Consider the following 17,159-nt stretch of genomic DNA (forward strand, 5'->3'; position numbering starts at 1 on the left):
CTTCCACTCATGTCCCCTCATCTGGAGCTCACATGCCTGCAGCCACGAGGGCCTGCTGCTGTTTTTGTTATTTTATTATTCTTATTTGATGAAAGCACACAAAGTCAGATCATCAGCATGACCAAGTTATATGCTATCATGTTCATTCTTGTATATAAAGATGTGTGTGTGCGTGTGTATAACACAAATGTGAAGTTAGCATGTCTGTACTGGGACTTTAACTCAGGCCTATCTGGGAAACTGAATACATTTTTCTGTGTCTTCGCTTTTTATCCAAGCAAAAACTTTTTAATGTCACTAAAAATGATTCATTTTAAAAAAAAAAAAAAAAAAAAAAAACTCAGTATGTGTGTTTGCGTGTGAACATGAGAAAACAGCTTTAGGTCCCACGCATTACAGACTCTGCCAAATAATGAACCAATACATTTAATTTAACATGATTCCCAATCGACATTGTCTTTTGTTGTATTGGCTTTACATCCTAATACGCTGTTTAAAAGTAGCTAAACTTATATATCTGTTCACATCAGTGACTCTCCTGACACCATGTTCAATTCTGAAGAAGAAGTCGGGTTTGTTTTGAAACAGCCTGATTGGCCTGATGAACAAGATTGTGGTGTTGGAACTGTGGCCTGTTTAGAAAGGCAGTGGGATCCGAATTAGACTGCATGGCATTATGAAATCTATAGAGTACTTGGAGAAAAAAAAAAATAAACATCTTGTAAACGCTGCCTGAAATTTGAGAATCGGTTCACACCAAAGGTAAGGTGGATTCACACAGCCCAGTTTAGTTCGCTTCAATCAAACTCTTGTCCGTTTGCCTAGAAAGTTCTGGTTCGTTTGGCAAGGTGTGAACACGCAATTAAACTCTGATGTGGGCCAAATGGGCGAACTCTGGTCAGCCTAAAAATGATCCAACTGCAATTCAAGAAGCACAGGAGGTGGAAGGAAATGGAGATTTTTTTTTCTTTTTTTAGTTTGGGCAAAAATATTACAGGCAAGTTCAAATCTTACAGTTGAAAAATGTCGGGTACAAGGAAGTATTTGTCTTTTAATAACCACATTTTTTACATTCTCTTTAATTTCATTTACACAGGATCACATCTATCTCATAACTTCTCCTCAAAATTTAACTTTGTTGCACCAAAATATGCTTTTAATTCATTTATTAAAACTGACTAAATAAGCATTTTTAAAATAATGAATTTACACAATCAACAGAAGATTTTTTTTTCACTTCAAGTAAAATGTTCCAGTTTTCACAACATGACTGGTTTTCTGAATACAGGTTGCAGAATTCAACTTTTTTTGTAAGAAATACAGAGATTTTTCTTTTTCTATTGTTTCTGTTTATCATTTATACATTTATACACCTGTAAACTTTGTCGAAATTCTAACCTACGTTTGAATCAATCAAAATCAATCAAATTTTATTTGTACAGCACATTTCAGCAGCAAGGCATTTCAAAGTACTTTACATAAAAAAACAGCATGTGACACTGAATAAACAGTAAGAAAGAGAAAGAGATTTTTGAAAAAGAAAAAGATTAAAACAGATAAAAACATTAAAACCCACACCCCTTTTAGGACTTTAGTTAAACATAGTTTAACTGGAACTCTAACCCTCTGGGACTTTAGTCAAAAATGCCGTTTGACAAGGACTCCAACCTCTAGGTTTTTAGTTGAAATGCCGTCAACTAGGTCTCTAAACCCCGTAGGGCTTTAGTTAAACGTCGTTTAACTGGGACTCTAACCCACGTTTTACTCAAGGGACTCTAACCCTAATTTAGCCATAAGCAACTCTAAACAGGTTTTAAGTTGAGATTTAAAGGCACCCAGTGTTTCAGCTGTTTTACAGTTTTCTGGATGTTTATTCCAAATTTGTGGTGCATAGAAACTGAATGNTGCTTCTCCTCGTTTGGTTCTGAATAAAATAAGTTACAGAAAAAAATACCCACAAACACCCAAAAGTCTTGCGTTTGGTGATGTATCAAGCTTAAATAATGAAGTATCGGTATCGATATTAGTGATACTGGTTCTGGTTTTACTTCATACTGGATCAATACCAAAATATCCTGTGTGGCACACCTCTAGCACAGAGCATGCTCAGCAGGATACATTTGAAAATAATAGTTTTAGTCATGAGAAGCCGACACTAAAATGCATCTAAATAAGTGATTCGTCTCTGTGGGACAGAGGAAGTTAAAGTTTTATTCTTTGGATCCAAGTGAAACGAGTTCTGCAGTAAGAGGAGGGTTCATGATGCTGTGGGCCTGCTTTAGGTGACTTAACACATTTTGGGGGGAAAAAAATAAAGAAAGACACAGTATACAGCTTCACAGATTCAATTTCTGGGTTTGTTTTAAGATCCAGATTATGAATTTCTTAAGCAGGAAATTCATGCAACAGCAGCACAAAGTTAAGTTGATGATGACAAGTCAGACTGCTTTAAGCTCTCCTAATGAGTGTTGACCAAAATCCAGGAACTAGTCTGTGGGGAAGGGCAGTGCGGTGGTGTGTGTGTGTGTGTGTTCCTCTGTCCCCGGGCTTCAGTTTAAGTCGGTGTCCTCGATGGGTCCCCTCAGTGGCTGAGGCCTATCCAGGCTGATCATCAGCGTGGGCTCTCGGCTCATTGGTTCAGAGTGGTGCCAGTCCTCCACCTCCACGGGTTTGTTGGTCTCCTGCTGCAGCGCTCCGCTCAGACAGAACTCCTCTGTGTTCTGCTGCTCCAGATGCCTCAGGATGGTTTTGGACAGGAAGTGAGGGTCATCCTCATGCTCGTCTACAGGAGGAGGAGGGATTTCAACCTTTGATTTAGGGTTTCAAATTATTCTATTTAACTCAGTAACTTCATATAATTTCTATTGTCACTGTTGGTTTCTGAAGATTCTGCAGAAGTTTTGAGAAAATGTTTTCGCTCCTCATTCCATCTCAAAGAAAATAAGTAATATCGATTCTCTAATTTCCAAACATGATTCAAGGGTTGCGGTGATGAGATCAGAGGATTTCTCAGTCGCTCATGTGCATTTCTCAAGTCACCCTTGGCATTTGCAAAACAGTAAACACATTTCTCAAAACAATTTGTACAAACAGCAAAGCACCATTTCCCCAAATCCTTAGTTCATCTCTCAAAAGTAAATATCTGCGTCACTGAACATGTCAGGGCCCTCAGAATGGCAAACCCTTGTTTCATTGCATTCAGATACGACAAACTAATTAGTCATGTTGTCGATATTACAGTGAACGCAAGAGGGATGGATGTTTTCTCTTAAATTATGTATGGTGAAAGTTTTGATGACAGTTAATGTAAATTGTAATTATGGGTGATCAATGGGAAGAGACTGGGCAAGATTCACATTTATGATTTTGCTGTAATTTGTTGATGGACTGTGCCGTTGTGATCCAGGAAGGAAAAGGCAGCACTTTAGAGAACAAAGGAAAAAAAAATGGGAACATAAGACAATCTCCTTAAGGAAAACTGTACATGCGGTGCTGTAGGAGTTACATGACATTATGCTTTCCATCTTGATATTGGGAAAATATCCTCAGTTGGGTTAAAGGATGTAGAGTCGGGCGAGAGGAACTCCACCAGCACAAACCACATCCTGATGTTTGAGTGACAGAAGCTGGCAGATGTACTTGGCATCTTCTGACTCTTCCTCTGTAACTCCTCCATCACAGCCTCACTCCTCCTCCTCTTCTTCTTCTCTGGCTGTTGACCGCGTCCAAGTCCTTGTCCTTCCATTGTCAGAAATGTAGCACTGTGTTGTACTCTGGCTGTATACACTATATACTTGCCAGTGGATGGTTAACAAGATGCACTTTCAATCTATTTCAGAAAATTGGTTGATCTAATGCTTCACACATATATGACTGACACATTATGACAACTTGTTTTATGTATTCTGCATGTTAGGACTTATTCGACAAACTTTTGCTTAAATGTTGTGAATGTTGAGACAATTCAACAGAGACCCGTTTAATGCTAATCTTGATCAACTTGACTAAAGCCAATTGAAAATGTAGAAAAAAACAGATAATTGTACATAACCACTTGCACAGGAATGTGAAACTGCTTCTTTGATGATCAATGGCTTGACGATTGAGCAAGTAGTTTTGAGACTTTCAGTTCTGTTGTGAGAAATGCAACAAAGCGACTGAGAAAAACTTGTAGAGCCAGTTTTTTACCTTTGATCAGGATGAGTCTGTAGCGGTTGCGGCACTCCAGAGACTGGTCCAGGACGTCCCTCAGGGTCCGGTAGAAGAGAAGGACCTGCTGCCTGCGCTCAGGCTCCCCAAAACCTGCGTTTCTCTCCTGGGACATGCGGTACAGAGTCAGCAGGGGGGTCGCATACTCCACAGCGCAGTCATGGGCCTGGTGACACACAGACAAAAAGCAGGGCTTTAATTACATCACAGCACAAAATTAATGATGTACATTATTTTTCTGAAATGTCACTCTAAGTCCTCAAGTTCAAAAACACGAATAAAGACGGGTACTAAAATGGAAACATGTTTCATAGATTATTTTTGCGGTATAATAAGTGTAATTATTCTTTCAGGTCGAAGACGCTGTTAGGGTGTCTAAGTTCATGTGGGTGAATTTTAATGTTTGACCACAAGGTGGCGGTAATGCATAGGGGGAAAACAAGCTGCAAGTAAAGCGTTTTAATGCCACTATTTTTGATTTTCAAGGCATATTTTGTCACTATTGTGGCATTTTGCAAATAGAAATAACTTTGATCGTAACTGGGCTAAAACAGGAGAAGATTTGTCTGACTTCACTTCATACAATAGGACAAAAAAACATGTACGTTTGTTTTTATTCCACGTAATCGTTGACAATGAAGTCCTTGTCATATTCTGTGAAACTTTTAAGGAAGAATAACAAAAGAAAAACAAATAGAATATTTACTTATTTTATATTATATTAGTAAAAGCTTGAAGTGACGACACCCTCTCATACTTATGGTGCAATTTAACCTCTACTTGTAGTCAATTATAAAAGCAGAAAGGCTAAAACCAACTATTTTTAATTTTGTTATACCTTCTTATATCCTAGTTTTTAAAATAAAAATGAAATTATCAGCTGGTCGAACTTCACACTAAAACTCCGGAAACATTGGAAACCAGCCACGTAATTATGACTGATAAATCTGTTATGAATTTAACGTAAAAGTTTAAATACTAATGTTTTCATTTGCTTTGAAGAAAGCATTGCTTTTCCGTTCAGACAAATTCTCAAATTTGAGAAGTTGTCAAATTTTAATAAAGTTCACATTACAAATGAATGAACGTATTGGAAAAGGTGCCGTTTGTGGCTAAAGCCCATACATGTTAATTACAGCACAAACAACTCAAAACACCTGAGAGGTGTTTCTTTACGTTCACCTACCTTCCCGCGCTCGTCCTTCACTCTGTAGACGCTGTGCTTGTAGACGCGGTCCCGGACCCCGGCCCTGTGCAGCTCGGTGTTGGGGAGGCTGTCGTAGAACTGGATGTAGCTGTCTTCGTCCTCCAGCTTGTGCGATATGTTGGCGTTGAGAGGAATGAGGATGAGGAGCTTCTGGGAGCCGCGACCCCAGAAGCTGTCACGATGAGAGTCGCGAAATGAATCGATGGACTTCTCCAAACCTGCACGATCCATATAGACTCACTTAGAGCTAGCTTTGTACAAGTATTTGTTAAACCCCACTGAACTGTTATGGTAGCGCCACAAACATTGCTGTGTTTTATTCGGGTTCTAGAAAACCTGTTGGAGTGAATAAAAGCATTAAAAACTTACAGCTTCCACTACAGTGAAAGATATTTCTACAACATTGTGCCGTTGCCCGTCAGTTTCTTGACATATCCCGGTAATGTGCTGTAATAATGTTCACTTTGCTGACATCTAGTGGTAGAAGTAGGTACTGCATTAAGTTAAGAGTCTGCTATTAATAGACAGAAAGCATGGTTTTCTCTCAGCAACACTCCAACTTCTTCAAGTTTGAGGTGATATTTGAAAGCATTGTTGGTATGTAACCAACATTTGGAATTAATATTTCTGTTTATTAAAAATAATTCAGCTAATAGAGGCAGCATTTATTTTAAAGAAACTTTTACAAGTTTGAGCGACAATATTTTATCCAGAGCAAATTTATTGTGCATTTAAGTGCTGTATTTTTTTTCTACTGTGTATTATTATTGAAAGTTTATATGTTCACTTCTCAGTTTCACCCTGATGAGGTCATTTTGGAGAGGAGTTTATCTGAATGTCGACTCTGACAAGGATGAGGACATGACAGACTCAAGAGGTTAAAAACAAATGCATACTACACTTCCCAAATTGTTATTTTTTAATAGTATTTGGAAAATCATTAACCCTTCTATTTCTGCTTCATAAATATTCACTGTTATGAAGTTAAATCCAAATAGAAGACTCTGAAGTTTGTGGTTGTAACATGAAATGATGTGGAAAAGTATCCTAGCGTGTTTGTGCTCTGCTACTGACTTGGGAGCACCAGCTGCAGGTAACCGAGGTAGAAGGACCAGGCCAGGCCGTGCGCCACGTTCATCTTTCTCTCCTCACAGATGTCCGACACCTCCATCTCCGACGGACCCTGCACAGCCACACACACAGACCTCAGCTCAGGAGACACCTGAGAACTTCCAAAATGTTCTGAGTAAACTTAAAAGGCCATTTGAGGACCTACTTCTCTGAGTAGCAAGAAAGTTGTTTTTACAAACAATCAGCTAGCAAGGCAAAGAACAGACACACCTGACCTCACAGTGAGTCTAAGGAACAAATAAGCAGAACCCGTTCTTGGTAAAGCGCCATAGAGTCAAGGCAAACTCATTAGCTGGAGCGACCAATGGTTGGCTCTGAACTTTGGGTTTAGGCAATGTGTCCAGACATTCACATATTTTAGTCTTTTTGATTGACAACAAAGAAGAAGCAGAAAAACTCCTACAGTGTGTGTGTGTGTGTGTGTGTGTGGAGTCTGTATCTCACCAGGACTCCCAGGGATTTGAAGAGCGCATAAAGCACAGGAACTAGAACAACGAGCTCCCAGCTTTGGCCTTTGTGCATCAGAGAGTGTCTGGTCAGGTACAGCAGGAGGGCGGCCATTGCTGCCGCCAACAGAGTCTTAGGCCCCAATCCACAGGCTGGCAGGACGTGGCCGAGCAGCGACCGACCTCGATACCTGACAAAAATCAAGAAGGAAAGCATGAAGAACGAAGTCATAGCTCCAAACAGAGACATCCACTACGGTAGCACAATTTAAATCCTCCAACAGGACAAGTCGGGGACAGATGGGGCCAATATTAACTTTTCTACATGTAAAATGTTACATTACAGGAAACTAACATCACTCTGAAAACTGCATCCTAGAATGGAATGGTAGTGGATCATGCTTATTGTTTTTAGTAGAGACAGGGAAGCTGATCAGAGTTGATGGCAACATGGGGAAAAATAATAATGGGGAAAAAAGTTGTTAAAGGTTACAAAAGACTGGAGACTGAGGCTTCTATCAGGCATTGTGTTTACTGGACTCAATGCTTAATAGCGATGCAATTAGGCTTGTTAGGTTTTCTCTATGATCTGACCTCAAAGTACAAAAGGAATATTGAAATATCTAAAGTGTCTAATAACTGACAGCCATGAGAGGAAGATTTTGACAAAACACCAAACCGAGCTGAAAGTTAGTGCAGACATTTAGATTTGCTAACCTTGTGTTTGAATGGTGCAGCAGCTCTTCAAACAGGAGATAGAGTCCATGCAGCAGGGGCCCAAGAGTCACTATGAGTGTTGCTAAAGCTACCAGGTTAATTAGCCTACCAGGAGACAGAAGCAGGATTCCCATGGTTGCTATGGTAGCCACCAATGCAGCGCAAACTTTTGGTAAACTTCCACGAGGTGACGGGATAAGAGCGTCCTCATCTCGAAGGCAATGCATCTGTCCGAAGATAAAAATAAAAAAAAGTCTGTGAGCTCAGTGAGGTACGCTAAAAAACACAAAACTTGCCAAGTATTTTGGTCTGGTTTTTCAGTGCAAATATCTAACTCACTTAATTAACTTCTCTTGATATATAGATAAGGGACTAGTTCCACTGGCAGATTTTTATTCCTGCCAGTGGAACTAGTACTTTTATGTGTATTGATGAAAAATACTGACTTATAGGGCAGTATTGTGTTTTCCAGGCACATAGTGCCATTTCATAGAACCATCAAATAACTTTAACTTCAGTTGTTATAAAAACACAGAATCTGGATCACTGCAGGTCCAAGGAAGAGCTTTGTTGTTGTAGGCAGAGCTACGTCCACCCAGGTGTTTTGCACAGCTAAATGGGAGCTAACTCCCATGCGAGATTAAAGGAAAACGGCAACACTCCAGGGAATAGCATTATAACATGATGCAAAGCTCCAAAAAGTAAATTTTACATCTTACTGCCCCTTTAAAACAAGGTTATACATCTTGCTAAAAAGTCACTTGTAAGTCAGTTTAGTCTTATTTCTAAATAAACTAGACAAAAATACTTGGTTAAGATTTTCTTCTTTTGTTGCAGTGTACTCAGTGCGATAAAGGAAGTTGTTTTGAATTTTGTGTTTTCATTGTCTGAAATCTGGTCAGACGCCACAGTTTGTGTCTTGTCTCAAGAGGCTGCCTGTTTAGAACAAAATCCATATAGATGGTGTCGATACATGGTGGTTTCTCCTTCAGCTCCTAATAGATCTCCAGCTGCAGTGGAGTTTGCAAAAGAAATGTGGCAAAGTGTGCAGTGAAATTGAAAGCTTATTATGTTTGCAAAGCAGACATTTGCCATATGTGCTGCTGATTTAAATATCAAATCCAAGTTTTCAGCCTGTAGCTCTTTGAGAATCAACCCTGGCTGCTGGAGAATGTTCTTTGGTGTTTTTCAGAGTCAGCTAAAGAAATGGGAACAAATTGTGACTGAATGGCACTCTGTGAAAATAAAATACACAAAAAGTTAACCTGTTTTTTGTTCTGTGAACATAATATGATGGTCAGAGCTTAAAGCAGTGGATTATAAAACCAGATCTATCTCAGGACCAATGACCTGAAGCATGGACAGAATCTCTGTCTATGAAATGCAGCAGAGGAAGAACTATAAAGTCAGCACTAAAATATGTATTGTTAAACCAGAGAAAGATAAATAAATAAATAAATGCAGGGACTCACCTTGGTCTCTCTGGTTCCCCTGACTGAAAGACCGGAGTGATTTCTTTACTGCAAAGAGCCTCTTCTTCCTGTCTGAGTCCGCCTCCTATACACTTTCAGTTTCAGTTTCTTCTAAACATTTTCATCTGTTTTCTGTGTAATATGTGGGTTGGCCCAGGTTGGTTTACTGAGGTTAGGTCAGACCTTGTTGTTAAGCTGATCGTAATCAGCCTGAAACATGGTAAAGGGCAGAGATAAAACACTAAATCTTATGGTGACTTAAAGATTACCCAGCATATATTCACACTAGTGTTATACAGTTTTGTGGTTTTCATTATAGTTTAGCATTATTTCATTCAGTTAGTTTTTAAATTAGTTTTTAAAGCGTGTTTGTTAGTTGTTATTAGTTATTATTAGTTTAACAGTGTTTCGTTTTAATTTCAGTTTTTATACAGTAGTTTTAGTTTTTTTTCAAACTTTTAATCTTTGGTGCAGAATTCAAAAAGTTTAAAGTATTGTGATTATGTTTATGTTAATTGTGTAATGAATACTCAACAAAAAGTACCATGTTCAAAAGATTTATGAAATTATTGTTGAACAAAAAATATACTGGTGTTTTCTACCAATTTTACTGTCGTCATTTTGCGGACTAGCTTAAATGAACTTCTTATCAGTTCGGAAGACGGATAAATACATTCATAAACACGTAAGTTAAGGACATTATATCTGTCATTTTAGTATGTTTAGTTTTATAAACTCATGATAGTTCCAGCTAGTTATAGTTTAATTACCGTTTTTATTTCAGATAATGAACATGTTTTCTCAATTTCAGTTTTTATTATGTCGTTAGTTTTAGTTAGCTATGATAACCTTGATTCATTCTGCTTGAGCCTACACTTTTCAAGGAAACATTTCAACAAGTTTTATTGGGTTATGAGTGGTAAATGTGCATAATGATGCTTTGTGTAGCAACTTGGTTCTTTCTTCTTTTTTTTTTTTCTTTTTTTTACCTAAATAGTCTTGGCGCCAAGTCTTTGCAGCGTTAAAGAAGCTGTGCTTTTAGGAGTATTTTTTTTTTATACGCTGTACTTTTTTACTTCTACTTGAGTAATTTTAATATCTTATCCCTCCACAACAATAGTCTTGGGCCTGCCTGTTCACGTTGATGCTTTCCGGACAGAAACCGTGTGAGTTTGGCCTGGCTTCCAGTAAAACGGTAAAACAAGTGGGAAGAAAACCTCTGGAAGCTGTTTTCTCCGATGCGGCGAACGAACAAGTCCATCTGTGCCGTGGAAGGTTTGTTTCCTCTTTTCCATTGAATTTCACTTTGATGCCCGTGTCTTGGAAAGTGTGTGAGTTTGTGTATCCGTTGGCATGGACTTCTTGCACAACCAAAAAGCTTACACAACCGTCTTTTTTAAAACGGTTGTGTAAGCTTTTTGTTCTCTCACCAAGTCCTCCAGGGCTTTTCCCCCAGCTGCTGATTGCTCTGACTAATCAAACACACCCTGCTGGAAGTCTCAGTCTGCTCCAGTCACCTCCAAACGTCACCGTTTGCTGAAAATCAGCTATCAATTTAATTTTATCCTTCTTTAACACAGGGGTGTCAAAAGTGTGGTTTGCGGGCCATTGGCAGGCCTTTGTATTGATTTTACGTGGCCCCTGATCACATGTTGTGTTTTCATTACAGAATAGCACAAAATTTTGTTGATATTCAGTCAATGGTGAAAAAACACAACTTTATGTTTCCATTGAATAAGAAACACAATTAAAATCAAATCAATACGTTTGTTCACGCGATAAGTCATTAAAAGGAGGATCATGAACCACCATCATTCTTCACTTCATGTTTTCTTCTTTGTGGTTTGCTCCAAAGGTAGCATCTGCACGTTGATCATGTGACTCGTGCACTGCAAAAAAAGTTTCCTGGAATAAACCACTTTCGATAGGACCAAAAAAAAAGCCTCACCTCGTCCTAGTGCCAAAACTTTTTTATCGAAAAACTTTTTTTTTTATTTTCAAAATGTCAAATTATACAATTATATCGTCAATGGAAACGCAGATTCAGTTCAAAGAATGGTACAAATTTGGCCCACTGGCCCGTGGGAATAATGCAAAATAGTACTTTTAGTACTTTTAAAAACTGGAAAATGTTTGATACAACACAACATTTTGGTCTTTTGTCACATTTTATTGCTTTCATTTTCATGTAACAGAAAGTAGGAGGACAGATTAGGTAGCTGCACTTTGCACCCATCACAAAGGACATTTATTGTGGCGATGGCAATAGCAAATCATACGAACACGTTACGAGAGGGACCAAAACGTCGAATGAAACAGCATCCGAAACAAAGGACAATAAAATTACACCAAAGATTAAATTAATAGGAACTGCTGCAAGTCCCGACACAATGCAATCATCCCACCTGTCTGCTGCTGCTAAGATTTGTGTTTATATTAAATGTAAAAACAACTGAAGTTTTCATGCTACCTCAGTCTCTTAGTGCTGTTGTGTTTTATATTAGTTCACATTTGATTATTTTTAAGTTTGTTTATTACTTAAAGCCAACAAAATAAGCTGTAAGTTTGAGCTGTGATATAATTTAGTTCTTTGTGGGCCAGGAAATCGTTTCAGCTAACTTGTGCAGTCAAATAAAAAGGAAGCAGAATCGTGTCACTTTTTTACTTTTTAAATTACTGTCTGAAATGTTTTTTTTTCATCTAAATTAAGTCAAAGTACATCTTTAATTTTCTGACTGATCTGTATTAATAGCCTAACCATTATGGTCACTATTATGTCTCATCAATAAAAAAACAACTTTTTTTTTTTTTGACGTTGTACTAAGATTATTTTGTGATTTTACTCTCCTGACTAAACTATTCAAACTAACTGTATGTTGAGTTTTTCCAAGTGAATCTCCGTTTATCAGTTTGACTGACAGTCTGTCAAGTCTGTGTTTGACTGCTTACCGTAAATAATCTTAATTCTTCGGAACGTGCGGTTCAGTCGTATAACCGGTGCTGTCAGTAATCCAGATGCTGAAGAACCCTTTGTAGTGGCCCGTTTGTGTGTGTGCTTGTATGCGCTACATATAGAGGACATTTTCACGTTGATTAGTTTTGATTAAGGTTAGGAACATACTCAATTGTTAGGATTTTCGGGTTAGGCGTAAATAGTCATTATCTATGTAATGAGGACTATCATTACATAGGTAGTCCTTGGAGCGATACAAGAACGTGTGTGTGTGCTCAATGAAAATTAAAGACTCATAATCAGTACCAAAGGTTCATGCATATTTTATTCAAGAGTAAAAAAGTGGATCGTCCCATGGGCCATGCTTACAGTGTTAGTGACTGGGGAGTCAGCAAAAAAAACAAAAAACAAAAAGAAAACAAAAAAACACAAATGTTACAAAGAAACAAGATTAACACAAAAGTAACAAAAAGAAACAAAGAAATAAATAAATAAAAGAAATATCTAAGAAATAAAAAGAAACATCAAAGAAATTGAGAAATAAACTCAAACTTAACAGAAAAAAAAACAAAGAAAGATAAAAGAAATCATTAGAAACAAAAATAAACAGAAAAACAAGAAAAAAAAAATCTGAAAAGATAGAAAAAGATTCAGAACCGTGGCACAATTTCTATGGCACAGGGTCTCCCAGGGGGTTCACCTCACCCAAAGAAGCACAAGATCAACCAAGGAGCAACGCAACATGAAGAGTAACCAGCAGAGAGAGAGATAGAGAGCTTACATATTAAGAATAATGTCCATAATAAATAGAACCATAATAATCATAGAATCATAAATATCATCAAATAACAAGAGGAATCATCGATGATGAAAGAGAGTACACGTTTTGTCCGTTAAATCGTGACACACCGGCTCGTCCGTTAAAACGTGTCCGCTGCTGCGTTTTTGCTTTTCGAACAGCGCAAATTTTAACCATGCAATCATGCTTTCGGCTGCCTGAATGCCTGTGCCTCGGTATATAGAACGGTCATTCGTCGATGCTAGTTTAATATTCGTTATTCATGTTTAATCGTTAAAAACGACTCCTGTACAATGGCGAAGAAACAGAGGAGCGAAACGTGGACTCGACACTCTGAATAAGAATCGTACCGTCGTTCTGTACAAGCGTCCAAACCAACCGAACAACACAAGTTGTGAAAAAGAAAAAACACAAAAAATGATAGAAAAAATAAACTGAATTAACAATATGTACAAAATAAATGATTCGTTATACCTCTGTTTGCTTATATTAGCCAGAAAAAAACAGAAGAAAAAAAAAACGTCCTACCATAGCAAAAAACACATAGCACAAATATAATCTTCACATTATTATCAAAGAACTTAACTTTTGCATGCACTGATGCTTTAATATAAATGCTTTACAAAGACCTTAATCCTCTTGACTTCTTCTCGCTGCTTTGGCCGCCTTCCTTCGCCAGCAGAGTCCGTTTCTTCCGAACGATTGCTTCCCGCTTCGAAGGCCGGCGACTGGCGGCCAGACGGGAAGAAAGGAGGACCCAGAAGAGGACAAAGAGCTTCACATTTTAACCCCTCCCTCACACACACGCACACACATATATAAAGCATTCTTCTTCTACTATACTGCGTCTTGCACCCTGTGATAAAACCTCTATGTATTTACATGCAACAGATAAGGAGGGGACGGGGCGGGGGCTGGTCTTCAAGCCTTTCTCGAGAGTCAACATGGAAGGGGACCAGAGGTCTGGACGAAGCACTTTGGGTGGGGAATCCTCCACCCGGCTCTGTAAGTGGAGAGTGGATACGGTGCAGAGCTACAAAAGCAAACAGAAGAAGAAGAAAAGCGAGGGCTCAGATTAGACTGCGGCTGAGGTCACCTCGCCGGGCGTCGACTCTCTCAGACGAACTCCTACGGAGTTGAAGCATGTGTGTGTGTGTGCGCGCAGAAAACCCCCCAAAAGAAAATCGAACATTTGAAATAATTTTCCAGCCCTGGTCGCTTCCTGTCCCTGTGCACCCTCCCACCATCAGCTGGATCCACACCCACCCTCCCCCCAAACGTCACACACACACTGACTGATGCAGGCACAACACCGTCACACACCACCACCCCCGGCGGTTCCCTACAAACACACGGCAAACGGCAGCAGCTCTCCTCAGAGTCCTGGTCTGCTCTCGGAGGTCATCTCCTGTTGTTGTTGTTGTGCAGGTACAGGGGTCAGGGGTCAGGGTCAGGGTTAGTTCTGAAGAACCGGGCTCAGAAAAGACCCTCAGCCTCTCTGTGGTAAAGTCCGACTAAATAACAGCTGAGGGCAAAGGGGGGAGGGGGTATTTAATCTTGTGTGTGTGTGTGCACGTGTGTGTGTGTGGTGTAATGAGTGTGTGTGTGTGTGTTTCTGCTGTTTATATGCCTATGTACACGACTGGGTAAATATGGTATCACTGTAGAGACTGCAGGCAGATGAGAGCGGGGTTGTTTTTCTGTTTTTCGGTGGATCACTGGATATTGCTGTTGCTGTCGGTGCCGTTGGGCTCGCTCATGTTCATGCGACCCATCGACAGCCCCACGCTGTTGACGGCGTCGCGTCGAGGCGGCATCCTCTCGTTGATCCGGTCCAGGCCTTTGGCCTCCTCGAAGCTGCTGATCCGGTGCTGCGGAGAGAAGCCTCGGATGGCTGCGGGCACACACATACGCAGAGTTAATATTTAGAAAAACACAGTAGAGGCGTGTGTATCCAAACCCTTTGGGATTCTGAAAAAACTGAAAATGAGACTTGAATGCACATGGCAATGGCTTTTTTCCAATTAAATATTCACATGTAGGGGTGGGCAATATGGACGTAAAGTTTTGTCACAATATTCTGTGTTGCTGTTGTAACTATGCTAGTTTCTAATGGTTCAATTTTTAGCTAATGTTGAAATATTAGGTTGATTATGCTTGTTTTTAGTAGGCCACAGTTTAGCTTTAGACTCATGGTTTAATCAACGTATAGCTTAATCAGTAGAGTATTTTAAACAATTTTAATTAAAATTAGTCTAATTAGTAGAGTTTTTATATTGGATTACATCCTTAAAAGTGTAAGTCACATATACTCATCTGAAAAATGTTTTAGTTCATTATAACCAAAGAAGCAGAAAACTAATTAGAAAATATAGAGCATAATAGATGTTCTAGTATTGAAACTGCTCATGTCTGTTTTATACAAGTTTGAAGATATTATATGGGATGTGTGCTAATTTTTCATAACCAAAACCTGCTGTTTAGTGTACTAACGCGCGGGGTCAATGGAGAGGTCAGCAGGGCTCTGTGCGGATTCAGAAAACCAGTTTGGAGGGATGGAAGTGCAGATAGCTGACACATTCAGTCCCACTGAGTGGAAAATGTTTCTGCATGAAGTAGCGCATCCATTGTTAATAGCTTGGAAAACTACGTTGAGGAAGTTTGGGAGGATGACTGAGATAGATGGATTCATCCCATCACCTTGGAAAAACCTGCATTATCTCTGGGCAGAAAGTATCGCGCTCTGCCTGCATGCGGCGGTGGACAGACATCACGTGATACTGGTTCGTCTTGGGCTTCCAACACGCGCCAGTATCATCTGAACGGTGATGTCAGTACTCATAAAACAGCCAAAGAACCACCTGGATATTGCCAGGCATAAATATAGTTGAGCTGCAGTACTTGGTCAGATTGCTGGGTTAAGACTGGTTTTTCTGTCTGGAGACGCGTCTTCGTATTTTCTCTTTTTCTAAAGGTGATTTATGTTTTCTATGTGGTTTTGGTATCTGATGGTTATGTTGAGATATTGGTGTCATTTTATGCATTCGACTGTGAATAAATTCCGGTTGATTGTGAAGTTGAGCCGTGATTGTTGTCTTTGCGGTTTCACTTTTACGCCTGGAATTAACCGACCCAGGGAGACGTGATCCATTACAGTTTTGCAAAATACGCTAACTGTTTGATCAATTAAAGTGTCAATAATTATCAATAAATTTGAAAATATGATTAAATACAGTAACGATTGCTGGTTTAAGGATATAAATAACTTCTTTATGTGACTTTTGTCCTCAAGAAGTGTACTTTATGTGGGAATGTTTTTCAAGAACAACGTGTATTTGTGGGTGTGTGAATGCTGTGACAGAAGTTGTGTTTCCATTAACCTTAAAGTTGAGCAAATTCGAATTATGAAAATTAATTCGCTTAATGGAATCATGCTAATTTCGAAAAAACTCAGGTTCTATGAAAAGTTTTTGCATTATGATGGGTTTTTTTTAACAATACGAACAGTTTTGAAGGATTTTAAACATCATTAATCGGAATTTATCATGACAACGATAAATCAATATTTATCATCACAATAATTGATAAATGATACGATAAATGCCCACCCCTGTTCCTGCTTCTAGCTGAGGGTCGGGTCAGGGTTTGGATAAACAACGCTCTGCCACTTTTACACCGAACTCGGCTCACACAGCGGGAGTCGGCTGATCTGCTGTCTGCTGGGATTGTTCTGACCCAGACTGACCATGGGTGTAAACCAGAGATTGATCCTGATTGATCAGGAGTCTGAGACACCCGGTGGGTTAAACATCCTCACCCAAAGATGCAGAGCTGCACAGAAACTATATCCTTAAACACTTTGAACTTTAGACAGTCGGGCGTTTGTTCAAAAGATTCGTTTTTTTTCCTTCCCTTATGAGGGATTTTTTTAAACATCATTTTCTAATCCTGAGGGAGTGTAAGACAGAATGCAGCAGTAATTCAGTTAATCAATCCTATTTGTATTTGATCAAACACATTGATTTTTTTTTATGGCAGTGAACAGTTTTTCTTTCTCTGAGTTCATTGAACGTCTCCACGGTTTCTCTTAAAGGAGGCTCCCGCTAAAACGATGCAGCTCGTGACCCAGTTGTTGGGTTTCATCTTCAGCTTTTACAACCTCAATCTTGAACATGTTTAATAGGAATTTTAGGTGAAATACCAACCCAAAGAAAAGCAAAGTGAA

At 39.1% G+C, this 17,159-nt stretch overlaps 2 protein-coding genes and 1 long non-coding RNA gene across 4 annotated transcripts in view; 1 reads left to right on the forward strand and 2 right to left on the reverse strand.

Annotated features, from left to right (window-relative positions):
* Positions 1–1,929: 1,929 nt before the first annotated feature.
* On the reverse strand, positions 1,930–9,546 carry sting1 (stimulator of interferon response cGAMP interactor 1). Its single transcript, XM_015040476.1, has 7 exons — positions 9,183–9,546; positions 7,711–7,937; positions 6,992–7,184; positions 6,491–6,599; positions 5,396–5,634; positions 4,189–4,375; positions 1,930–2,782 (listed from the first exon to the last, which is right to left on the reverse strand). The coding sequence occupies exons 2-7, from the start codon at positions 7,935–7,937 to the stop codon at positions 2,550–2,552; spliced, it is 1,188 nt and encodes a 395-aa protein (XP_014895962.1). The 5' UTR covers positions 9,183–9,546; the 3' UTR covers positions 1,930–2,549.
* A 4,730-nt stretch (positions 9,547–14,276) lies between these two features.
* LOC106952396 (uncharacterized) overlaps positions 14,277–17,159 on the forward strand; it is an 18,626-nt gene continuing 15,743 nt past the window's right edge. Inside the window, exon 1 of the long non-coding RNA XR_001425976.1 lies at positions 14,277–14,356. This is a non-coding gene — a long non-coding RNA (uncharacterized LOC106952396). The remainder of the gene's footprint in view (positions 14,357–17,159) is intronic.
* The window catches only part of ppp3cb (protein phosphatase 3, catalytic subunit, beta isozyme), a 37,493-nt gene continuing 34,688 nt past the window's right edge, over positions 14,355–17,159 (reverse strand). For both annotated transcript variants that reach the window (XM_015040475.1, XM_015040474.1), the window contains one exon: positions 14,355–14,828. In XM_015040475.1, coding sequence (XP_014895961.1) covers positions 14,650–14,828 — 179 coding nt within the window. In that variant the 3' untranslated portion in view covers positions 14,355–14,649. The remainder of the gene's footprint in view (positions 14,829–17,159) is intronic.

This window comes from Poecilia latipinna, unplaced genomic scaffold (assembly GCF_001443285.1).
Source record: "Poecilia latipinna isolate Pla-1442-1.1 unplaced genomic scaffold, P_latipinna-1.0 Scaffold511, whole genome shotgun sequence".
Classification (NCBI taxonomy): domain Eukaryota; kingdom Metazoa; phylum Chordata; class Actinopteri; order Cyprinodontiformes; family Poeciliidae; genus Poecilia; species Poecilia latipinna.

Excerpts from the sequence above, each read along its gene's own strand:
- sting1 (XM_015040476.1), bottom strand. The coding sequence starts at position 7,937 with ATGCATTGCCTTCGAGATGAGGACGCTCTTATCCCGTCACCTCGTGGA. Across the intron at positions 7,185-7,710 it reads CTGCACCATTCAAACACAAG|GTATCGAGGTCGGTCGCTGC; the intron begins GTTAGCAAATCT and ends GATTTTTGTCAG. Across the intron at positions 5,635-6,490 it reads CCTGCAGCTGGTGCTCCCAA|GTTTGGAGAAGTCCATCGAT; the intron begins GTCAGTAGCAGA and ends TGGATCGTGCAG.